The 21,048-nt window shown below is 43.1% G+C and overlaps 2 protein-coding genes and 1 long non-coding RNA gene across 4 annotated transcripts; 2 read left to right on the top strand and 1 right to left on the bottom strand.

Moving 5' to 3' along the window:
- The first annotated feature begins 24 nt into the window (after positions 1–24).
- On the top strand, positions 25–19,138 carry LOC134419421 (uncharacterized). Of its 2 annotated transcripts, XR_010028040.1 has the most exons (8): positions 25–436; positions 8,351–8,430; positions 8,608–8,662; positions 8,749–8,879; positions 11,317–11,484; positions 13,246–13,340; positions 14,780–15,164; positions 18,940–19,138. It is a non-coding gene; the product is annotated as an uncharacterized LOC134419421 (long non-coding RNA). The 2 variants fall into 2 exon arrangements; XR_010028039.1 differs by lacking the exon at positions 8,608–8,662.
- Positions 16,295–19,860, bottom strand: MYOD1 (myogenic differentiation 1). The gene is made up of 3 exons (XM_063158573.1): positions 19,137–19,860; positions 17,613–17,691; positions 16,295–17,044 (listed from the first exon to the last, which is right to left on the bottom strand). The coding sequence occupies exons 1-3, from the start codon at positions 19,689–19,691 to the stop codon at positions 16,794–16,796; spliced, it is 885 nt and encodes a 294-aa protein (XP_063014643.1). The 5' UTR covers positions 19,692–19,860; the 3' UTR covers positions 16,295–16,793.
- Positions 19,690–20,744, top strand: LOC134419932 (collagen alpha-1(I) chain-like). The gene is made up of 3 exons (XM_063159533.1): positions 19,690–19,813; positions 19,864–20,404; positions 20,580–20,744. Exons 1-3 carry the CDS (start codon positions 19,690–19,692, stop codon positions 20,692–20,694), a joined length of 780 nt encoding a protein of 259 aa, XP_063015603.1. The 3' UTR covers positions 20,695–20,744.
- Positions 20,745–21,048: the final 304 nt, after the last annotated feature.

Here is a 21,048-nt window from a genome sequence, read left to right as displayed (position 1 = left end):
CCCCTTCGGGAGCGGCGGGGGTCCCGGGGCTGCCCCTCGCTCGGCTCCTGGTGACACTCTGGGGCACCAGTGACATGAGTCACGGCTGTGCTCGTCCTGCCTGGACCCGACTGGCTGAAGGGCACAATTCAACATCTCCCCAGGCGTAGATTTCTTTCCTCGCGAGTAGGGATACCCTTCCTATCAGATTGTGCTTTTAATCGGTTCCATGCACCTATACCACTTCTCCATCTTTTCCTATTGTTCACTTGGGGTTTTCTTCTGACTGCCTATGTTGGTAGGAAGTTGCAATTTGGGTTTGTGTTTTCTATTCTTTTTTTATTCTCATTATTTCACAAGTAATGACAAGGGTAGTTTTGGAAATCCCTCAGCTCCTGTCTTGCAAGGAGCTTGAAGAACAGCAAGAAGATGGTTGTGTGGAAAGGAAGTAAGAGAGGTATGTAGATGTGTTCTGTATTTTGTTTTATTTGCTGCCAACGTCTCAGGAGGAATGGGCTTATGGGAAAGCTTGGAGAGCTGAGACTTTGTGGATTGACCATGGGAGGTCATGTCGTGATAAATGGGAGAGGCTGGTGAAACATACAATGGAAAGGTACATGGTTAGGGAATGCTGATGGAGTGTACAAGTGGTAGGGACAACACCATGCTCAACAGAAGAGGGAAGACCAGAGGAATGCAGTTAGGTTGAACTTGCAAGTATGTGAGAAATTCAGATGTGCGGGAGCAGCAGGTGAAGAACAAGTGGAAGGCTGTCAAGGAGCAGTCGGTGTGCTCAGGTTTGTGAGACGAGGTGTTTGGTCACCTGCAGCTTCCTTGCAAAGAGCATTGCTTGGCTGGGATGCAGAGAAGAAAACCGCAGTAGCGTGGTGAGACATTCCAAAGAGGTCTAACCAGCAGATTTGTCTGTGAAAATGGTAACAGACTGCTCGTTAAGCTGGTGGGGTAGAAGGAAGGCCTGGGACCTGGTGCTATTTGTGTGCGACTCTGGGGAAAAGGGAGGGAAGACAGCAGGAACGGGAGTATATTACTCGTATCAGCTATGAATGAGAAATGGGAAAGTGAGGCTAAATCAAGGCAACTCTGCACTTCAGCTAGCATAAACTGATGAAAAAATCTCCAGAAAGAGATGCCAGACAGCAGCTTCAGCACTGGGACTGAACAGAGGCAGAAAGGTTGATGACAGAGGGAGAATCTGAGAATCACAAGTACAGAAACACTATCTAAAATCCTTGAGAATTGCCAGCCAGAGGACACAGAGGGAAAAGAGGGCTGCGAACCCAAGCCTGGCATTAAGAAAGGAAAAGAGGATGTTGACTCTGACAAAAATAATGCATGCAAAAATTCTTTTAAATTGCAGTAAACGCCTATTTTTGATAATAATGTATCTGAGGACCAATGGGAAAGAGCTGTAGGGTCAGTTCTGAGAGTTAATGAAGGCTGTGGAGGGCAGGTGACCCAGAAAAGATGTTCAGGGCCTGTGAATCCTAGGCTTGTGGGTCCTTCTGGTAACATCCGCAACTTTAAAGATCCTTTCCCAGCTCATTAGCTCCTGCCATCCATGTTACCTTGCCTGCAGTGAGTAATTCCTCTTTAGGAATTTCAGTGTTGGAATCTAAGGCAACTGTGGGAATGAAAGAGATATGGTGCCGCTTCCCTTGCTTGGGTTTCCCCTCTTGTCTGGGGAGCTGAAGGAGGGTGGTGCAGGACCTTAGAAGTCATCTGGGAGTACATGTTAAAAGTAGAAAGCTTGTTTAAAGAGAGTTTTCATGGATTCAGGTGGGGAGGCCATGCTTAAGTGACCTGCAAGGTTTCTTTGAAGTTACTAAAGCTGCAATTGATAAAGCAGCATTGGTGGAATCAGAAGAGATGGATGTTTCAAAAGACATGAAAGAGGGCCCCAAATCAGAGGCTGATGGGCAAGCAGGAGCTTGTGAGATCTGGACCAAGATAGCTGCTGAAATAGAAGGTCTTTTAGAAATATAAATTGGAATGTAAGTTTAGACATAATTTTCATGTGGAAAATGAAAGATACATCATGTTTGAAGTTGATATTGAAGCTTGAGAGGGAAAGTATTCAAAAATAATATCTTTAACAAGGATCCTTATTTAACAAGGATCATGGCACAAAATAACTGCATATTAAGGCACAAAGAGTTTGCTTTGCATGGTAGATTGCAGCATGATTTGCATTTGTTTAACTAGACAGAGTTGATAACACTGCATGGATGGCTGTTGGTTTGCATGGAATGGAGGGTTTAAGACAGCCGAGTAGCTATTGTGTCTGAGCAAAGTTTTGCTTAAAGCTTGCCATATAGCAATATAAAATTCTAGTTTAATTAAAAAAAATTTCATAAGTAGAAATGTTTGGATTATGATAGACAAATGAAATCATCTAATTTTTCAAGTTACAATTTGCAGACAAAACTTCCTATGGAATTATGATTAATCCCAAACTTGACCGTAGAACTTCTGTCCTCCTAGTCCCATAAAAAATAATATTATAACTGGATTTTATTCTAGTTTATGTTTGACATCTTTAAATCCTTAAACATCTGGTTTATATTTGATATCTTTAAGGAGGACTTAATATGAAGGTGGATGTGAGAGTCCCCAGGTCGTCTAGCTTTTCTGTGATACAACTTGTCATTTTAAGTTAACTTATTAATTAATTTTACTAAGTTTTACATGTTAAAAAGAACTAAACCAGCTTTAATAATGCTGGGTGACCTCTGTAGGAAGCACAGAATTGGTAGTTATCAAAAGAGTTCACAGTCTGTTTGGATAAGGGTTATGGTATAGCAACAGCATCTGCAGAGGTGGTGTTACCAGAAAATTTTTAAATGCATTAAAATCCATTCATCTAGAAAATACATTTTTTCCCTTAACTGATTCTAATAACTGGTGAGAGATTTTGAGGATCATCTATGCTGAGTTGGGGCTGACCAAAATCTGGCATAAGTGAGGAAAATGAGCTGTAGAGTTTTGAAAGGTCACTCTGAAGGTCTCCCTTGTGGCACACCTACTGTCAGGAGAGTATATGTGCACTTTGAGCACTGCTGTTGGTCTGTCTATAATTCTAGCTGTTCTTCCAACCCTCTAAAAGTTTTAGTGGTGATAGTGGAAGAATATCTTTTAGCCATAGATATATTTTAGTTTTCAAACTACTGTGCAGCTGAGTTAGAGAGTGAGTCCATTTGCTAATTCTGTCACTGGTGTTAGTTCACCTCACTGTTCTGATGACACGGGAAGAATTAGTCCTTCTTTCCCCTCTGTGTCTGGTGTACTGGGATCACCTTTGTTGCCCTATACTTCAGCATCCTCAGGGCAGTCATATGCAAGAAAAGGTAGATTGTCTTTCAGAGAGAAGTCGAAATTTTGTCTACAAACTAAAAAAAAAAAAGCTAGTAGGTTCACATGCTATTCTTTTGTTAATCCCTCTGCTCTCTACTTTAGCTAAGAACTGCAGTGATTTCTAACTCCAAAGAAACTTTCTTCTCAATGTGGGAGATGACTGAGCATATATTCCCTAACACTCCTAAACTTAGTAACTCATTAATTTGAAGTGAAATTTTAACCTTTTTCTAAAATTTTATTTAATTATATTCATTATTGTATGAAGATATTTTGCCTCTTACTGAAGACATTGGATTGACAGATCCAAATCCCAGGGCTGTATAGGCACAGAAATGCACATCAGGAGCTTTGCTGTATGCTTTGGTGCTTTACTAGTGTGTCAAGAGTACTTGATTCTGCACTCCTCTGTAGCCTCTTCCTTCACTGAGGTTTCTAGGGAGGACACAAACAATGGTGACTGCTGAAGAAGCTCCCACTCCTGAAATGTAAGCCTAGCTCTGACTTCATCACTCAGTTTCTTTTCAAAGAAAAAGAATTACCCATTGTAACAATATGAAGAGGAAAAGGAGATGTTGAGAGAACCTGTGACTTTGTGCACAACTATGAATATAACTGGAGAGTACCTTCAAAATGTTTTAAAGCTGGAGGAGGCTGAGAGAATTATTTGTAAGAGTTATAACCACAAAAGAAAAGGCAGCCAGGGTTGGAAGACCAGTTTTGCAATGCTTGAATGCTATAATTCAGCCTGTGCTCTCTTGTATTAAATTCATGACAACTCAACAGTATTTCAGTACAGTTTTTTATCAGTTTTAGATTACATCATGCTGTGAACTGCTCTATCTGTTAGCAATGACCCTTGTAAGTCATTTGGTTTGAGGTCTTCGAATGGAAAGCTGTGATGGACTTCAGCATGCAATGTACTCATTTTGTCCTTGAAAATCGTTTAAAAATAAAGCAGCTGCAATTGCATAGATGTTATTGCTTTTCTGAAAGGCTAGATTTACCCCTCTGAATTGTCATTAATTGGATGAAAGCCTTTCATAGAAAGAATGAGAATGGAGAAAAAAATTGTGGGTTTGTGCTTGGTGTTGACTGAGGGAGTCATAGAGAGGCTGCATGTCTGAAGAGATGCGTAGCCCAAAGCCTGATACAAGGTCATGATGCTTTTAATGAGAGTAACCAGAGCAGCCAAAATTATAGCTAAATGCTTGTTCCTGCACTTCCATAGCTGGAATTTTTTTTCTCTTAATTACTTCAGTTTTGCTTGAATATGTACTTCATTCCCATCTATGTTTTCCAAGTGTTGCATGGCTTTGCTTTGAGCTGAGAAGCATTTGCTGTGCTCTGCCTGATGAGTTGGACTTGTTCATCCATTTCTACTGGGCTGACATTTCTGAGTGAAGGTTCTTTTTGATTTGCAAATTCCTTTGCAATACCCTTCAGAAAGTATGCCTCAAACTGTGAGATAAATGGAAGCTGCTCTGGAAAGAAATGGAAGTAATATTGTGACATATTAGAGATCATCTTTGGTCTTTACCCACTCTGTTAGCTAAGAGAAACTCTCACCTGAATCCATTTGGTTTTGCTGAAAATTGATGGGAGATGGAACCAAGCAGATGCAATTATGGAGATGGTGCCCACAAGTAAGGCAAGGTGGTGGAAGTGGTGTTCTGCTGCTTGCTGAAGGACTAGGCAGATTTCCAAACTGTTTTACCTGTAGGGAAAGAGAATACTGCACCTTCCTTGCAAAAAGGGCAATAAGCACTGCAAAAAATTGCTGAGTTGTCTGTCTCACCCCTAGCTCCTTAAATCTGGCCTGGGTGAGGCACTGTGCTTCTTTTGGAGCACATCCTCGAGTCAAAGTTTTGGTAAAAGTGTCAGAATTTTTCTTTGATGAGATCTTCTCCAAAACAGAAATAATTATTCCTCAAGAAATCATGGAGCTAAATCACATCAAAATCTACTTTAAGCATCCAAAATTAGGCATACAGCTAATGTGCTACTTTGTCACAATGCTGTGTTATGGAAGGATATGGATTTGTCCCTCTCCTTCATGCTGATCTAGGTGTGATCCAGCAAAAATACAGCTGGTGATGAGGAAAATTGAGCTTACAATTGGAAGTTTCCTGTCAGCACATAACAAAAAAACCCTTATCTAAACTCATTACTATGAGCTGAGCTCAGTCATCCTGAGGGCTCTGAATCTGCATTGCCAAAAGAGGGCACATAGGTTGGAGCCATTTAATTCCTACCATGTACTACAGCTAGAGTTTCAGAAAAAGCCAGGCACTTGGCTTTATTTTATCAGCTGATTTGTTTTGGTGGTCCTAGAAGGTCCTTGACTTTGTCAGACTGGCCTAGTCAGCCTTTTCTGAAAACAAAACTCTACTAATGCTGTCATTATGTTTTTAAGATCTCAGCCAAATTGCAGGTGCATGAACATAGCAACAGACACAAACACATAGATACAGACATATGTATTTCACAACTACTATATACAGAATACAGAACAGGAGGTGCTAGTCTTTTCTTGAAAAAGGCATGCAGCTCTCAGCACTGCAAGTGTATATTTTTCATTTAACCACCAAAAAACTAGAAAAAATTAGGGTCTGATTCTGACCGAGGACTATGGAATATGCTGCATTTTATAAAATGTATGTGCTTGCCCATCAGCTGGCTAACACCACAAAATAATTAGAAAATTTCTTACCTTTTTTTTTTTTTTTAGTGAAATGAGAACTTTATTTTTGTTGAATGTTTCACTTTTCACAGCTGTTATTACTTCTTCAGCCTATTGAGTTTACAATAGTAACTGAAATTTCCTCAGACAAACAGATGAGAAAATGGCCTGTAAGTCTTTATTGTTATAAACGACTTGTAAAACTTTAGATGTTGAAAGGTAAGAGTAGTTTAAATAAATCTCATCAATGCTGACTCAAAGGTTTAAAGCATTGCTTAAATCCCTTGATTAACCCAGCTTCTCAATATTTGACATGAATCAATAACTCTGAGATGTCTTTTCTGTTCTCTAGCTTTGTAAATATTTACACAGCCAGTCCCATGAAATATGACATTTAATCCTATTGAAGTAATTATTTGAATGCTGCATATGAAGAGATATAAAGTATAATAGTTCCAGGTAAATAATTGGCACTAAGGATGAAATCTGCTGCATTTCTTTTGTCAAAAGTCAGGATTTATACAATATAAATGTGAGTAATTGGAAAGCAAGATCTACTTTCTTTCCCAAATCTTGGACCAGCTGCTGGAAATGAAGGTTTCTTTATCCTGTCTCATACCTGGGCCTATGCCTTAACGTTGACAGCAGCCTTTGTTCCAGTTAAATGAAGTGTTGAGAGCTAGAAGAAAGGCAATAGTGAAGGGATGGCACCTCTATTAGCTTGTCCTCTGCCTTTCCCCTCTGGGACACGCTGTAATGAATGTCTGCACTCCAGGAAGCAGGAACATGCTCTACCAGGTTTCCAGGACCTGGGGAAGACTTCTGTAGGAATCCCAGTGCAATAGGATTATACCAGCCCTCCAGACTGTGGCTGGAATTCCTGTTAAGATTTGCAGCAGGTTTGTATTTAAATGATTTAACTTGAGGCACAGTGATATGCTTGTTCCTGTGACGCTGCACTTTTAGTCATTGTTTACTGATTCAGTCTGATTCATCTGTGGGTTCTGCCAGGTTTTGCAGTTGTAGTCCTTGCCTCTAGATAGCCCAGAAGTAGAAGGAATTGGGAAATAATGAGGAAGCAGAGAAGGATCACAGTGGGACAAGATATTCAGAGTTGGCCTGCAAGAAATCAGAGTTGTGTCTTCCTTAAAAAATGCTCCATTCTCATGCAAACTTGGACCTTTCTGTTCTTCTAGGATGGATTCTCATCCTAAGATGGCCTACAATAGCATATTTATTTGCTTTCCTATGGAGCAGTGAGAAAAAAGGAGGGTCCAGTTCTCAAATCTATATTAAAGTCCTTTTTTTCTTTGAAAATTTTCCAACTGCAATAAAAAATACAAAAGGTTTCTTCTGAAACTGTTCTTCAGATTATTCTGCCTGTTAAAAAGTGGAGGAAATGGTTGATTGTGTGGTAGTAATTTAGGATGTGGGCAAAGGTGTTTCTTAATTGCTTTATCATGCCAAGCCCCTTCAGAAGCCTTCGTTATATAGAAAGGTCTCCATGCAGAAGTGCTGAAGTGATGCTGTCCTTGTGTGGCCCAGTTTGATCACTGCATAATCCAAGCAGACAGATGCATGCTGCAAAGGACAGGGCTCCACAGAAAAGGTGACATGGCAAGTCAGAGAAATTACTCTGTTTTCCTGAGTTTATGCTTGTAAAGCCCTTAGGAGTTATTTTGACCAATATACCCACAAATATGTATAATTCTGGCTAGGGCAAAATCCAGATTATTGCATTTGTGTTACTAATGGAATCTTCTTCAACTTTGTTTCCATATTCTGTTGTATTGCTTCTCTTATTGAGTATTTCTCCCCTCTGAACCCTAGGCTGAATAGCATCTGCAGAATTCTGCTTATATTTAGGGATATACTTTCAGGTACTTTGGGATTTAAAAAAAAAAAAAAAAATGTCTCTGAACAAAAGTTTGCATTTTCAGGTACACCTGAAAGTTTTGAATGTCCAAGAGATTTGAGGGAATTTGGTCCAATTGGAAATCAGGCTAGAGATAATATATCAAAGTATAAATTAAACCTTTCAAAGATGAAAATATGAAACTAATTCTCTTGGTTAAGAAACAATAAAATCTTTTTCTTAGTCTGGCCAATTAATGTTAATGTGTAGATATCAAGTTACCAAGTACATAAAATAGTAATGGGACAAATTAAGAGAGGAGCCTTAATGTGCATAGACATTTGCTCAGTCAACCAAAGTTCCTAAAGGCGCAGCTGCAAGTCTGGAAACACTGATGTCTAAAATAGAAAATGTTATTTTTTGATTTTTTTTCTCTTTCTCTGTTTTGTGTTTTACAACAGAACCAAACAAAAAAAAAGGCTGCAGGTAATGGTCATGGAGCGCTTGAAGGGCATCTGCCTTCCCTCATCACAAAGTGAAGGTATGTCAGACACTTCTAGCTGCAAAACATACATGCAGGAATCACTGTGTGATTCAGCTGTGAGGACTAAGTGATCTGATCAATCTTTTCTGTATCTCTTGTTCATAATAATTATTTGTTCTTAAAAGAAGGAATAATTTGAGGAATGGTTGGTTTGGGGTTTCTTTTCCCTATTAGGTGCAGAGCAGAACTCAGAATTATCATGGCAAAAAAAGGCCAGAGAGCAGATGAGGTGAGATGACAGATTGGGGTAAAACATGAGCAGCCAGCTCACAACAAGCAAGTTCATTGCGTGACAATCTTCCTGCTCTTCCCTAGGGAGTCAGCGCAAGGGTTCGAGAAGGAGCAGATGGAAACAGCTGCCAACAGATGAGTACTGGAATGGATTCAAGCCACACTACTTGCTGGAACTTGAAAGTTTGTGATGGCCTGAGCTTTCCCAACCACAGGTATCTAAGATTTGGAACCGGGCAGCTGTCAGTCAGTTCTTATTAATGAGGACCAGAAAAACTCCACTGTTGTCCTGTAGTGTGGGGAATCTTTTCAACTGTGATTGCAGATAGTACTAAAGATAAAGAATTCTCCTAAGATATTTTTCATGAATGTGTCTATCTCATAGTGCATTCACTTAAAATAGTTTTTCTCTTGACCTTGAGCTGAGATTTAACAGGTGGGTAAAAGATAAATTTAGGAAGGCCAGTGACGCAATGCTGACACTTTTATGTCTTCTTGTATAATTTCGAGCATACCATGAAGAATAATAAATGGCAAAAGCAAAAGTGTCCTTGGCAAATAAACAAACAGAATAGCACCCTGTGATATTTTTACCTTTGTTTCCTCTTACCACACACACTTTTTACTCCCACAGAGCTTGAAATATTAACCCAGCATGTTAATTTATTTCTTCCAGAGTTGCCCTGACCATTGCATTTAACATCTCTCTTGGAAGTACTTCAAACCAAGTGGCTGGCTCCATCTCTAGCTTTGTTAATTAGGCACATTACTTCGTTGCTTTTTTTCTTATCGCTTAATGTAATTGGCATTTGTGAAGCTTTTGAAAGGCATGTTTGGGACTACATTTTGTGCAGCTGGCTTTCAACTGCAAGCTGTTTCAAGTGTGTAGTTCTGCAGAGGACAGCCTTTGAGAGCCTAGAGCACGAGTGCCTAGCACATACCCGCTTCCTTTCCAAAGGGAACAAAGGGATGTGAGTGTGACCTGTCCCATACAAAGGAACACGTGTGACACATGAACCCCCTTGCATGCATTTGTATTTCCATGCCATTAGATCTGTAATGAGAGCATTACGTGCCCTGGATGGAGAATGGTCTCCTTTTACAAGCTGTTGTATAAATGCTTTGCTCTGTGATGCTCTTCATCCTGAACTTTAGTCCATACATAGGGATGCCTTGCCATATAAACAAAAGGGGTTTTTTTCCATCAAAATGCATCTTTGAGCATCCAAACTCAAACCATGAGCTTGTACTGCTGTAATAATCCCAGGATACTGTGTCAACTGCCAGCAAGACTGATGAATTTACATTGGCCAGAAATTCAGTTCATTGATTTCAGTTGTTGCGGTGTGAAATGATGCTCTCTACCTGAGCTGAGAAAGAGTTAGATGTGAGAGTTTACGGGGGGAAAAAGTAATGTATATAGTGAAAAAAACAGATGTCGAAGTCCTGTTTTTCATGGAAATGCTGCCCTCCGGTGGCCCGGAGAAAAGCTTACACACTGCTTGTCGGTTCAATAATGTACTTTCACACTGCAGCAAGCAGCAGCTCTCAAATGTGGATTGTCTAGGCTCCTGCCTCAGGAAACTTGCAAGTGCCATAAAAACACGTTAAAAAAATCAGAACAAAAAGGCATAGCTTCATTTAGTTTAGGATTCAGAAGTAGAGCATTGATGTGAAAGAAAGGAATGTTGTGTGGCCAAAATATAAAAGGAATCATAGAATGGTGGGGGTTGGAAAGGGCCATAAAGATCACCTTGTTCTAACCCCTCTGCTAGGGAAAGGGGGCTGGAACAAGACCTCTCACTAGACCAGGCTGCTCAGAGCCCCACCCAACCTGGCCTTGAGCACTTCCAGAAATGGGGCACCCACAATTTCTCTGGGTAACCTGTTCCAATGCTTCACCACTCTCACAGTAAAGAATTTCTTCCTAATACCTAATATAAATCTACTCTCTTTCAGTTTGAAGCCATTCCCTTTTGTCCTGTCACTACATGGTCTTTTGAATAGACTCTCTTCATCTTTCTTGTATTTTCCCTTCAGGTACTGGAAAGCCACCCTGAAACCTTCTCTTTTCCAGGCTAAACCATCCCAACTCTCAGCCTTTCCTCATAGGAGAGGTGCTCCATCCCTCTGATCATCTTGGTGGCCTCCTCTGGACTCCCCCCAACAGGTCAATGTCCCTTCTGTGCTGAGGACCCAGAGCTGGAGGCACAGCTCCAGGTGGGGTCTCACCAGAGCAGAGTAGAGGGGGAAATCACCTCCCTTGGTCTGGTGGCCAAAATTTGTGCCCTACTGAGGGACTTTGTCACCAGAGAATGTCATTGTGATCCTGCTGTCATCTGCAGTTCCTGTGCATCTCCCCACCTGCCTTCTTGGCAAGCAGCCTGTCTCCCTCAGGACCACTGCTCTCAGCACAGGCCATACAATGCATTCAAAGACCTTCCATTTCTCCCTCCTTTTGTCTTTATTTTTCACCTAAAGAAAAATAGAGTGGTGCCCCAGAATTTGCAAAGCAATAAAAAAGCCAAAACGCAACCAACCATACTAATCTTACCATTTTTTCGTCTCTATTTTTGTAGAAGGTTCTTAGTGGGGTGGAAATTGGGTTTTCCAATATATTTTTCTTGATGCTCCTAATGTATGTGCCTCTAGATGCTGTCTGAAGACTATGAATATCTTTGCTGTTCCTGCGCCAACAAACCTGACATGATGGAAAGATGATAAAACAGAGCATGGAGTTCACCAAGCAATGATTTCAGGAAGAAATGTAATTAATATTTTTCCCAGCAGATGTGGCTGTTGGACCAGAAAAGGCTCAAGGTCAGTTGAGGTGGGTTAGGGAGAACTGTGGAGATTGGGGAACCCCTTTTACTGCAATGGATATGCCCCACTAGGAGGTAACTGTGCTGAGACACAGGCTTCTGAGTGAATCTGACTCCCAAAATCCCAATGAAAATTGCAACCTCCCTCAGTCATGTGATTAAGTGGCTTATTGTCTGTTAGAGTTTTTAGTAAATTTTTAATAAATAGTTACAGCATTTGCCTTGCTATTGATAAATGTGAGGTTATGCATTATTGCATCAATAGCACAGTTGTTGATGTTGCTAAGATGCCTGTAGATGATAAAAGTTATTGCTGTTGTAGTAAGAAAATGTGAATTCAGTGCCATGTTGACTGCATTATTGGGAAACCCCTGAGGTTTTCTATCACCCCATGGTTACAGGATAGATCAGCTTTCACCATTAGCGTACCATGTTAAATCTTTATTCACAAGTGGCTGTGTATGCAAAATGTAGGTTTCTGGGTCCACAGGGAAATTTCTGGATTCCTTACACTGACCCAAGTGGCTCTGTCAGATGTGTTCCTAATTGCTGCTGGTTCCTGGGAGGGAAAGGCCTATCTGACAGCTCTTCTGTATTATGCTAGGGACCATCCCCTCCCTTGTTAGCCCTGAAACGTCAAGATGGAAAGGTCTCCACTCTAATGACATTCCCAGTTGCACAACAAGCCTGTTGAGAAGGGAGCATGCTGCATCCATCAAGGAGAGGAGGTCATGGCTGTTCAACAGTTTTACTAGAAAACCAGTGATTTGAGAGGCTGAGGAAGGGTGAGCTGATAGTAAATAGTGCTTAATGAGGTACTTGGATGTGCCTCCCAAGATGATCTCCAGGTCATGCTGTCAGAGATTTGCACTCTGACTCTACACGGCCTTTTTACCTCCTGCCTGTGAAGCCAAGATTGCCACATGCAAGTTATGTGAAATGACCTTCATACCATCTCCTGCTATCACAGGCTCCGTGTCAGCCACTCATTTAGGAACTGTTGCAGGCTTTCAGCACTATTATGGGGGCAGTTTCTGGATGGTACTTTCAAGATCAGGTGAGCACTAAAGCCTGGCAGCTTGTTCAGAGGCTTGTGCTCAGGGGGATCGGCACATCTGAGAGCGTTGTGAAAGAAATGGGTCAGTGACCAGAGCACGAGCAAAGGGTCACAGCAGGGAGTTTGTCCTGGCTTTGCACTGCTACCTGAACACTCTCCCAGACAGTATTATGTGCAGTAGCCTGAAAATATTCCTACTGAAGATGGAAATATTCCTACTGATTTCAAGGAAATTTTTAAACAAAAATAAAATATTAATTAATTCATTCATTACAATTCATGAGGTATAAGGTACAAAGGTTTCCTTGTCTCTTTTGGATGTAGTTCTTCTGAAGATGGCAGTTTTGGCTCTTTGCACATTTTGAACCTTTTAAAATCTCTGCAAAATGTAAGATGTAAAATGAAAACTGCTTTTCTGTCCACTTTCAAGGGGGTTTTTTTAAGATCTTTATCTTGAGTTGAAAGTGACAAGTCATTTTAGAAGAGCAGTATGTGGGGTGCAGTAACTTCCAATTTAATATTTCTTTAATATATTTGGATTCAGATAATAAAATCTTTTTAAAGGGAAAACAGATACCAAGAATAGTTCATATATCTTTTACCTAAAATTGAATGTTTGGTGTGTGAAATACTTCTGTAGCAGTATTGCTATGATAATGCAGGAAATGGTGTTTAACATTGTTATTTGCAATTTTGTTGCAGTTTGTTGTGGAATATTGAAAGTAGGAAAAAGATCCTCTTCATTCTCATACTGGCAAATGATCTGATGAAATGTAAAATTGGAGCATTTATTACATGTAAGTGAGATATAAATTTATTCCTCTTCACTTTTTCCATAGCAGTGGTTTGAGTAAGATAAACCAGTAGTACTGAGTTTGTCATGCAGTGCTTTCTTAAGCTACCAAATCAAATCAAACATTCCTAAAATGTGCACTTATCATTATATTTGAAGACAGCTACTTTCCTTTATTAGTTTGTATCTATATGACTTTCCTTGTGGAGGCAGTGTTCCTTAGGAAACATCATTTTGAACTGGAAAGTTTATGTGGCAAAAACTTTCAGACTATCAGTGTGTGTTTGGAGCCCATGCTGGAGTGTTTCTGTAGACCAAGGTAGATTTCACTTTGTCTTGTAGGATCAACCCAAAATGCCTAAATTCATCTTCAGGAGTCCAATTTAAGACTCAAAGTTTGTATATGTTGGATTGGCCTCGCATATGCTCCTTGGCTGTGTCAGGACTAAACTAAAACTCTGAGTGCAAATATTACTAGCCTCAAAATATTTGCTCATAGACTGGGATATATTTCTATCAGTTACATGCTGTCCTCTTCATGCACAAGGCTTTGTTTTAAATATATTTATTGCCTTAGAAATAAGCAGGAAGAGCTGGCACAAGAGAACAATTTTCCTTATCTAAGTAAAAAATAAATATATTTGTAACCTAAACATGTATTTATCAGTGCTGATGCCCTTTGGCCTTACTCCAGTGAACTTTTCTCACTGACATCAATGGGAGAAAGATGGGCTCTACATAGGAAACCTATGAATATTTTTTCCTCATCATCCATCCATCTATTTTGGGATGTGCTAAATGCCTGTTCTCTGTTGTAACATTAACATCAGTATGTGGAAACTCGGGTGGCTAAAATAAATCAGTGAAATGCAATATACATGACTTCACATGGAACTGCATGTACATTGTTGAATACAAGTGCCCTGTGTCTGCTCTGCCATGCCAGCCCTACAGCCAGGTACCCCCCATTGTGTCCCTCAGAAGTGGGGGTGCATGCACGGCAGGCATGAACTCTGCGCTGCCAGCATGTCCAGAGCCTCTGTCATTCCTGACCTGCCAAAATACCTTTGGTTGCCATTTATTGGCAGTAAAATGGATGCTTTTACCAGCCTCAAATTATGAGGATTAAAAGATCTTTAGTATTTCACAAAAGCATTTATTTGAAACTTTTGCACTGTGGGCCTGATAGTTTGCTGAAGGCAATGAAAATTATGTTGTTGATGTGTGAGGTCCTGATTTGTGAGGCAACTGTCTCTCCTTAGCTTTTATAAGGCATACAGGCTTCCAACTAACCTGAGCTATTTTTCCAGCCTTAGTAGAGACCCTCCTGACTAATGATAGTATGAATTAGCACATTCTCAAGTTAGTTTGATGTTTATCTTTAATGGAAAAATGAAAGGGGTAAGCTCAATCTTTATGGGCTGGAGTGTTTTCTGCCCACAGGGAGTCAAAGTTGGACTTTGATGAAGATGATGAGTGGCCAGTCCTGCCTCAGAGTCTCTTCTGATCTGTGGGAGCCTGGGCTGCTCCACAGAATGGTCCCATGCCTCGACACTGATTTATCATCCACCATGACCCCAAGTTCATGGATGAGGAAGGAATACCCATGGCTGCTACCATCCCTGCCCCTCTGGCTTCAGAAAAATCACCAAGCTTGGAGCATGACTGCCCCAGGAAGAAGGAGAAGCAACTACATTGCTCTGCTCAACACATGGCAGCTTGCTCCTCTCCTCTCCAGAGAACACTGACCTTCAAGGCCATACACGATTAAAGGAGTGGGAGACATTCCCTGGAATTAGCTGTTCCCTCTTTCTTTTTCCTGCTTAAGGTAAGAGCTGCACAAACTCCCTCTATAGTAGTCACCTAGCAGAGAACACAATGACTAATCTGTCATCAAAGTATTTAGGGACGATGACGATACCTAGATTGGTTTTCAGTGTGCTTTTTGTTTTTATTTTACTGTGATGTTTCTACAAAATCCATAAATCATAGGGATGTGATAAGAAACAGGTTGTAGTTGCTGGTTATTCTTGTCCAGATGAACAGAAACACCCTGATTGTTACTTTCCAATGACAACCAGCTCAGGGCTAAACATTTTTCAGTTGCACAGCCAGCTTTCAAGGTTACACATAGATACTGAATGAAACAGAGCCCACTGGTTATTTTTAGAGAGGCTCTAAACAAGAAGCAAATCCCTGGAGCAGTGCTGCCAGAGATGCATAAAGTTCAAATCCAAATTAAAACTGCCTATCTTTGGCCTACATTCCAACTTGAACTTGAGGAAAACTGTGATCTGTGACTTGAACTTCATGACAAAAACTCATTTGCAATTAGTTTCTAATACCTGAGAATACATGAACTTGGTACAAGCACTTGAAAAATAGAACTTGAATGAAAAATGTAAACACTTGTCCCAAAATGTAGTACCTGTTCTTGTGAGTTTTGTAAGAAGTTTCAGTAGCTACACTGGGATTTGGAGAGTCTCATTTTTTGTGATTCTTCATTTCAACACATCTTTGTAAGATCAAGTCCTACAGTGTAATTGTAAATCTGGGGGGAGAGGGAGAAACATGCTTATTTATTGATCCCTCTAAAAATGACCTGTGATGCTCAGGTCTAGCTGTAGCAGTGACCACAACAGAATATGAAGAAAGGAGACCCTTTGACAGCAGCATATTTATGCAAAGTGGTGCAACTGAAACATGTTCTTGATTTCTTTGCTGAATCAGAGCCTGTATCTTCTTCCTGCCAAGGCAGAGATCTAATACCACTCCTAAATGCCCTAGTAATTCTAGAAGCCCTAGCGAAAGTCAAGATAACACCACAGATTTTATAAATAAGGGTCTTTATTTAGAATACTGGTGAAAACATTCTTGGCAACCACATCGTATAAATATATAAAGTTAAAGTTTGACACAACAAACCAAGCAATATTAAATATTTTTAAAATTTTCCCCTTTTTTTTTGTTTTTAATTTTTTTTAAATTTGTTTATTTTGCTCTTTTTTCTTTTTTATTTTCTTCTTTTTTTTTTTTTTTTTTGGAAAGCAACTCTTATTTACAATTATACAAAAGTTTTATAAAAAATGGTCCACAACCTTATTTTGGCCAGAACAGGAGTAATAGGAAGGATCTATCATGCCACTACTGCTGTAGATTTCTATTTTCCTCCACATTCAAGAGCCAGCTTCCTATTCCCCACAGCCCAGATTAAACATTGGCCATTTCATGGTACACAACTTTATCTCTAGACGTATTAAATAACTTTAACAACCAATAAATAACTATGTGTAGTTTGAAGTGATACAGGTTTGCAAAGTTAGATAGTTGAAGGAATTTTCAGTGATATTTTAAAATTGGAACAAGTCTTAAGAAGTCTTTTCAACCTTAGAAGGCAGGTCTTGAGTGAGGCCAAACGGAGCAAATTGGTTTTGGTGCAGTCCAGCTGGAGGGGTCCTTATAGCACTTGGTAGATGGGGTTGCTGCTGCTGCTATCCTGGGGGAGTGGGGTGCAGTTGGTGGGAGAAGGAATTTGGGCTCCACCATCATTCAGACTCACTCCTTCTGGAGGGGAACAGGGACTCCCTTCAGCAACAGTTTCCACTGGAGGCAGTATAGGGCATGTGGAATTATCTGTGGAAATCCTCTCTACAATGCTTGAGAGGCAATCGAGACTGGAAACAACAGAGCTCTTCCCATGCTTTGGATCTAAAAAACAGACAAAAAGGTGCTCAGATTATCCAGTGGGTAATTAACACCAGTGGGCACTGCACATTTGTGGGCATGTGAAGACTCAGAGGAAATTAATATTGGTGAAGGACACCAATAACCAGAAAATAGATTGTCATTTCACAATGGAAGAGATGTGCAATCACAGTCTGCTGCTCTGGGGACAGGGAGGATCTAAGGCTTCACTGAGTTCATAGAAAGGGAAGAGTGGATTTGAAATCAGTCATAAATTACTCCATTTTGGATTAATGATAGAGTAAGAAGTCTTCATGTAGAATATGGTTAAATGCTGAAATTAGTTGCAGACAATAACATACTTCTATCCAACTGTTAGACTTGCAAAATGGGAAATACAGCTATAACACATCCCCATATTTGCAAATACACCTAGAGGAAATCCCAGTGCCCCTACCAGCAGCAGTGGCTTGCTGGCTGGAAAGGCAGGTTCCTCTCTCAGCCCAGCTGGACACAGAGCAGGCACAGGGAAGCTGCTGCACTGCCTGCCTCTGTCTCTGTGTTTCACACTGCTGTTAGGGCATGTACTCACCATTTGGGGACTCTGTGTAGTAGCTGCTGTCATAGCTGTTCCTTCTGCGAGAGCTGCAGGGAGGCCCGCTGTACTCCATCTGGGAAGGAGAGAAATCCAAGTCAGACTCTTACCCAAATCCCAGGAACCATCTAATTTCATATTTCAGGCTCTGGTCTGTTGCCATCATTCCAGTCCTGTCTGAAATGCCATCAAGTAGTAGATTCTTTGAGTAAGGAAAAACGTGGCTAGAAGGAGGTCCACCCCAGAATAGTTTATGTGGCACAGCTGTTCCACAGGAAAGTTACCACTCTTGCATAGAATGCTGCAACTTTACAGATGAGATGAGGCTTTCCAGCATTCTGACCAGCCTTTTATGTATCTTTAGTTTACAACAGGGAGACCTGAGTGTCCTGAGACCTGTGTGAAAGGGGAATTATGTCTTTTTAATTTAGTTTTTGAAGATTTTTCTAAACATTAATTCCTCTTTAAAAGCCTCTGTCTACCTTGTCCCTTTGTATTTCCTTCCGTTTCTCTTCCCATTTCCATTTCGTATAGAAAATGCTCTAGAACACTGACTAATATATTTGTTTCCAATAGTTTAACCCACAATCAAATTCCTGTATTAGAAGAGGCTGTATCTTGAAGAGGAATCATTTGTGTAAATCTCTCCAATCTGTTAAGTATCTCAGTCACAGATACTGAACTCAGTAACGACTATCCCTCCAGAGCACAACAAGCAGTCTCTGGTCTGAAAGGGCAGTTCATGGCCTATCCCTCTGGACTGGACTCTGGTCACCACATCCCACCAGCCCAGAGTCAGACCAGAGGCTGAACCTACAGCCCCAGCCAAAAGACATGGGGATGAGACACCCTCTGTGGCACCCACCCTTCTTCTCCCATGCCCCTAATGTACAACCTGGACTGAAAGCCTGGATTCTCCTTCCTATTGCTTGTAAATATCTATGGAGGGCATGGAGTGAGAAGAAAGATGGATAATCTTTTTCTGGTCAAAAAAACCAGTTCTTGTTGCTTAGACACTCCTCCTGTTGTCATGATGAATGGCAGAAAACAAAACCCAGACTCTTACCAATTCCCGCGTAACTACCATGTCCTAGGGGGCCCTTGCTCTCTGCTGTCCTTAGGTAATTCAAAGGTAATGATACAGCAGAAGATGGAAACAGATGCCTCAGAAGCTATGGGATCACAGGCAATGCCTCCATTCCAGGCAGCTTCCCAAAGTTCTCCCCCAGCAGCTTTGCCCTGGCTCCTCCAGGACACGGGGAACCTGCCTAACTTCCTATCCCAGGGAACAAAGCGTATAAGAGATTCTTCTTCTTTCCCAAAGATCCTGCCATGTGGGGACCCCACCTCCCTTCGCTGCAGGTGCTCAAGGCACGACAAAGGACTTTGTCTTCTGCCTGGGGAGGTACAGAAGGCAGCTGCTATAGGAAGGACAGGAAGATGTGACTCGCCCTGCTCAGGTTTGGACCAGCAGTGTCTAGGGCACCTTTGGTGGCAGGGAGTCCTCCCTGGGGCACTCACCATGCCATCGGAGCAGTTGGAGCGGGGGCTGGAGGCGTCTGATTCCCCGCTGTAGTGCTCCAGCACCGGGTAATAAGCGTCCTCCTGCTCGCGCAGCAGGGCCTGCAGGCTCTCGATGTAGCGGATGGCGTTGCGCAGGATCTCCACCTTGGGCAGGCGCTGGTTGGGGTTGGTGGAGGTGCAGCGCTTGAGGGTCTCGAAGGCCTCGTTGACCTTGCTGAGCCGCCGGCGCTCCCTCATGGTGGCGGCCTTACGACGGTCGGCGTTGGTGGTCTTCCTCTTGCACGCCTTGCAGGCCCACAGCAGGCAGCGGCCGGCCTGGTGGTGCCCGCTGGGCGCCCGGACGTGCTCCTCCTCGTGCCCGTGGTGGTGCCCGTGGTGGTGCGGGTGCTCCTCGGGCTTCAGCAGACCCCCGACGTGCACCAGCCGCGGGTCCAGGTCCTCGAAGAAGTGCATGTCCGACGTGTTGAAGCACGGGTCATCGTAGAAGTCATCGGCGGCCGTGAAGGAGCAGAGGGAGCCCTCCGTCATCTCCATGGGGCCAAGTAAGTCCATGGGGGCGGCAGAGGGGACAGCGGCTAGACCAGAGGGGACAGCGAGGGGCTCGGAACGGAGGGGCCTTCGACCGGGCTGCTCTGTGGCCGGGCGGGTGCGCAGAGCCGAGACTCTCGCAGCCTGTCCCAGGCGAGGCCACCAGCGCTGGCTGCTGCCCCGACCCCCTCCGCAGCCGCGCCGGTCCGGGAGCGCCACTCGGGGCCGTATTTATGGCCGAGCCCCCCGGCGCGGCGGGTCGGGACGGGGCGGGTCGGGGGGCGCGGCCGGGCGGGTCGGGGGCCGGGGCGGCGGGGGGAGCGCGGTGTCCCGCTGGGGCAGCGGCAGCCCGGGCGCTCGGATGCGCACAGGGCTACATTTCCCCCGCTTGTTTTTTTCCTTTCTCAGCAGCCCGCCCTGCCGCCGCGCCAGGGAGAGCGGCCGCCCCGATGCCCGAAGGTGCTGGGTGCCGCTGGCCTCTCGCCCGGGGGGACAGCGGCGCGCCCCGCTGTCCCCGCACACACCGGTGTGAGTTTCTTCCTCACAGGGAAACAGCTCCCAGCCCCTGGACAGATCTGTCCGCGGCTCCGCGGCCACAAGGGTAATTACTGCGGGGGCTCCAGGGGACACCGCGGGCAGCCGGGACCGTGCGGCACGGCGGAGAAGCGGGGACACCAGGGAGAGCCAGGAGGTGCGGGGCAGAGGAGGGACACGGGGACACCGCGGAGAGCCGGGAGGTGCGGGGCAGGGGGAAGCGGGGACACCGCGGAGCGCGGGACGGGCAGGGGGCGGCCACCCGGTGGCGCTGCGGGCCTGTCCCAGCGGGAAGCGCCGCCGTGCCCGCGGGGAGCCAGCCTTCCTCGCTCGGGAATCCATCCCTGCCAACTCTGCCATTCCGGGTTCCTCCTCCAGCTCTGTTCACCTTCACTCGGAAACATTGGGAGAGATGGATCGCGTTCCGTGCCGCGGCGTTTTGCTGCGGTTGCGCTGGAGTTGGACGGCTCGCTCGATAAGGATTTATTTCTAGCAGTGGGAGAGTTTGGAGCTTGGGGAAATAGAATGGGTTTTGCTCACGTCTCTCAAGGGTGCCAGAGTTTTTACTCTAGTTTTTTTTGAGTATCATTTGAGATGGGAAATTAGGTTCTTCTCAGTGGAATTCAGCAATTCAGCTGTGTGATTTCACTGACTTTATGATTAAAAGAGTAGTGCATATATTTAAAGTCCCACAAGCTAAAAATAATTTCTGTTCTGCAGTTATAAATGTTGGCGAAATTTCAGCTTGTTCAAAATGAGCAGCAAAGCTCTGTCTTCAGTGGGACAAGGGGCTGACTGACAGAATCGCAAAAGGTAAAAACATCCATCAATTATCAATTCCCAGTCC

This window comes from Melospiza melodia, chromosome 6 (assembly GCF_035770615.1).
Source record: "Melospiza melodia melodia isolate bMelMel2 chromosome 6, bMelMel2.pri, whole genome shotgun sequence".
NCBI classification, from domain to species: domain Eukaryota; kingdom Metazoa; phylum Chordata; class Aves; order Passeriformes; family Passerellidae; genus Melospiza; species Melospiza melodia.
Note: the sequence above shows the minus strand (reverse complement) of the source record. Positions and strands in the feature narration are given on the sequence as shown.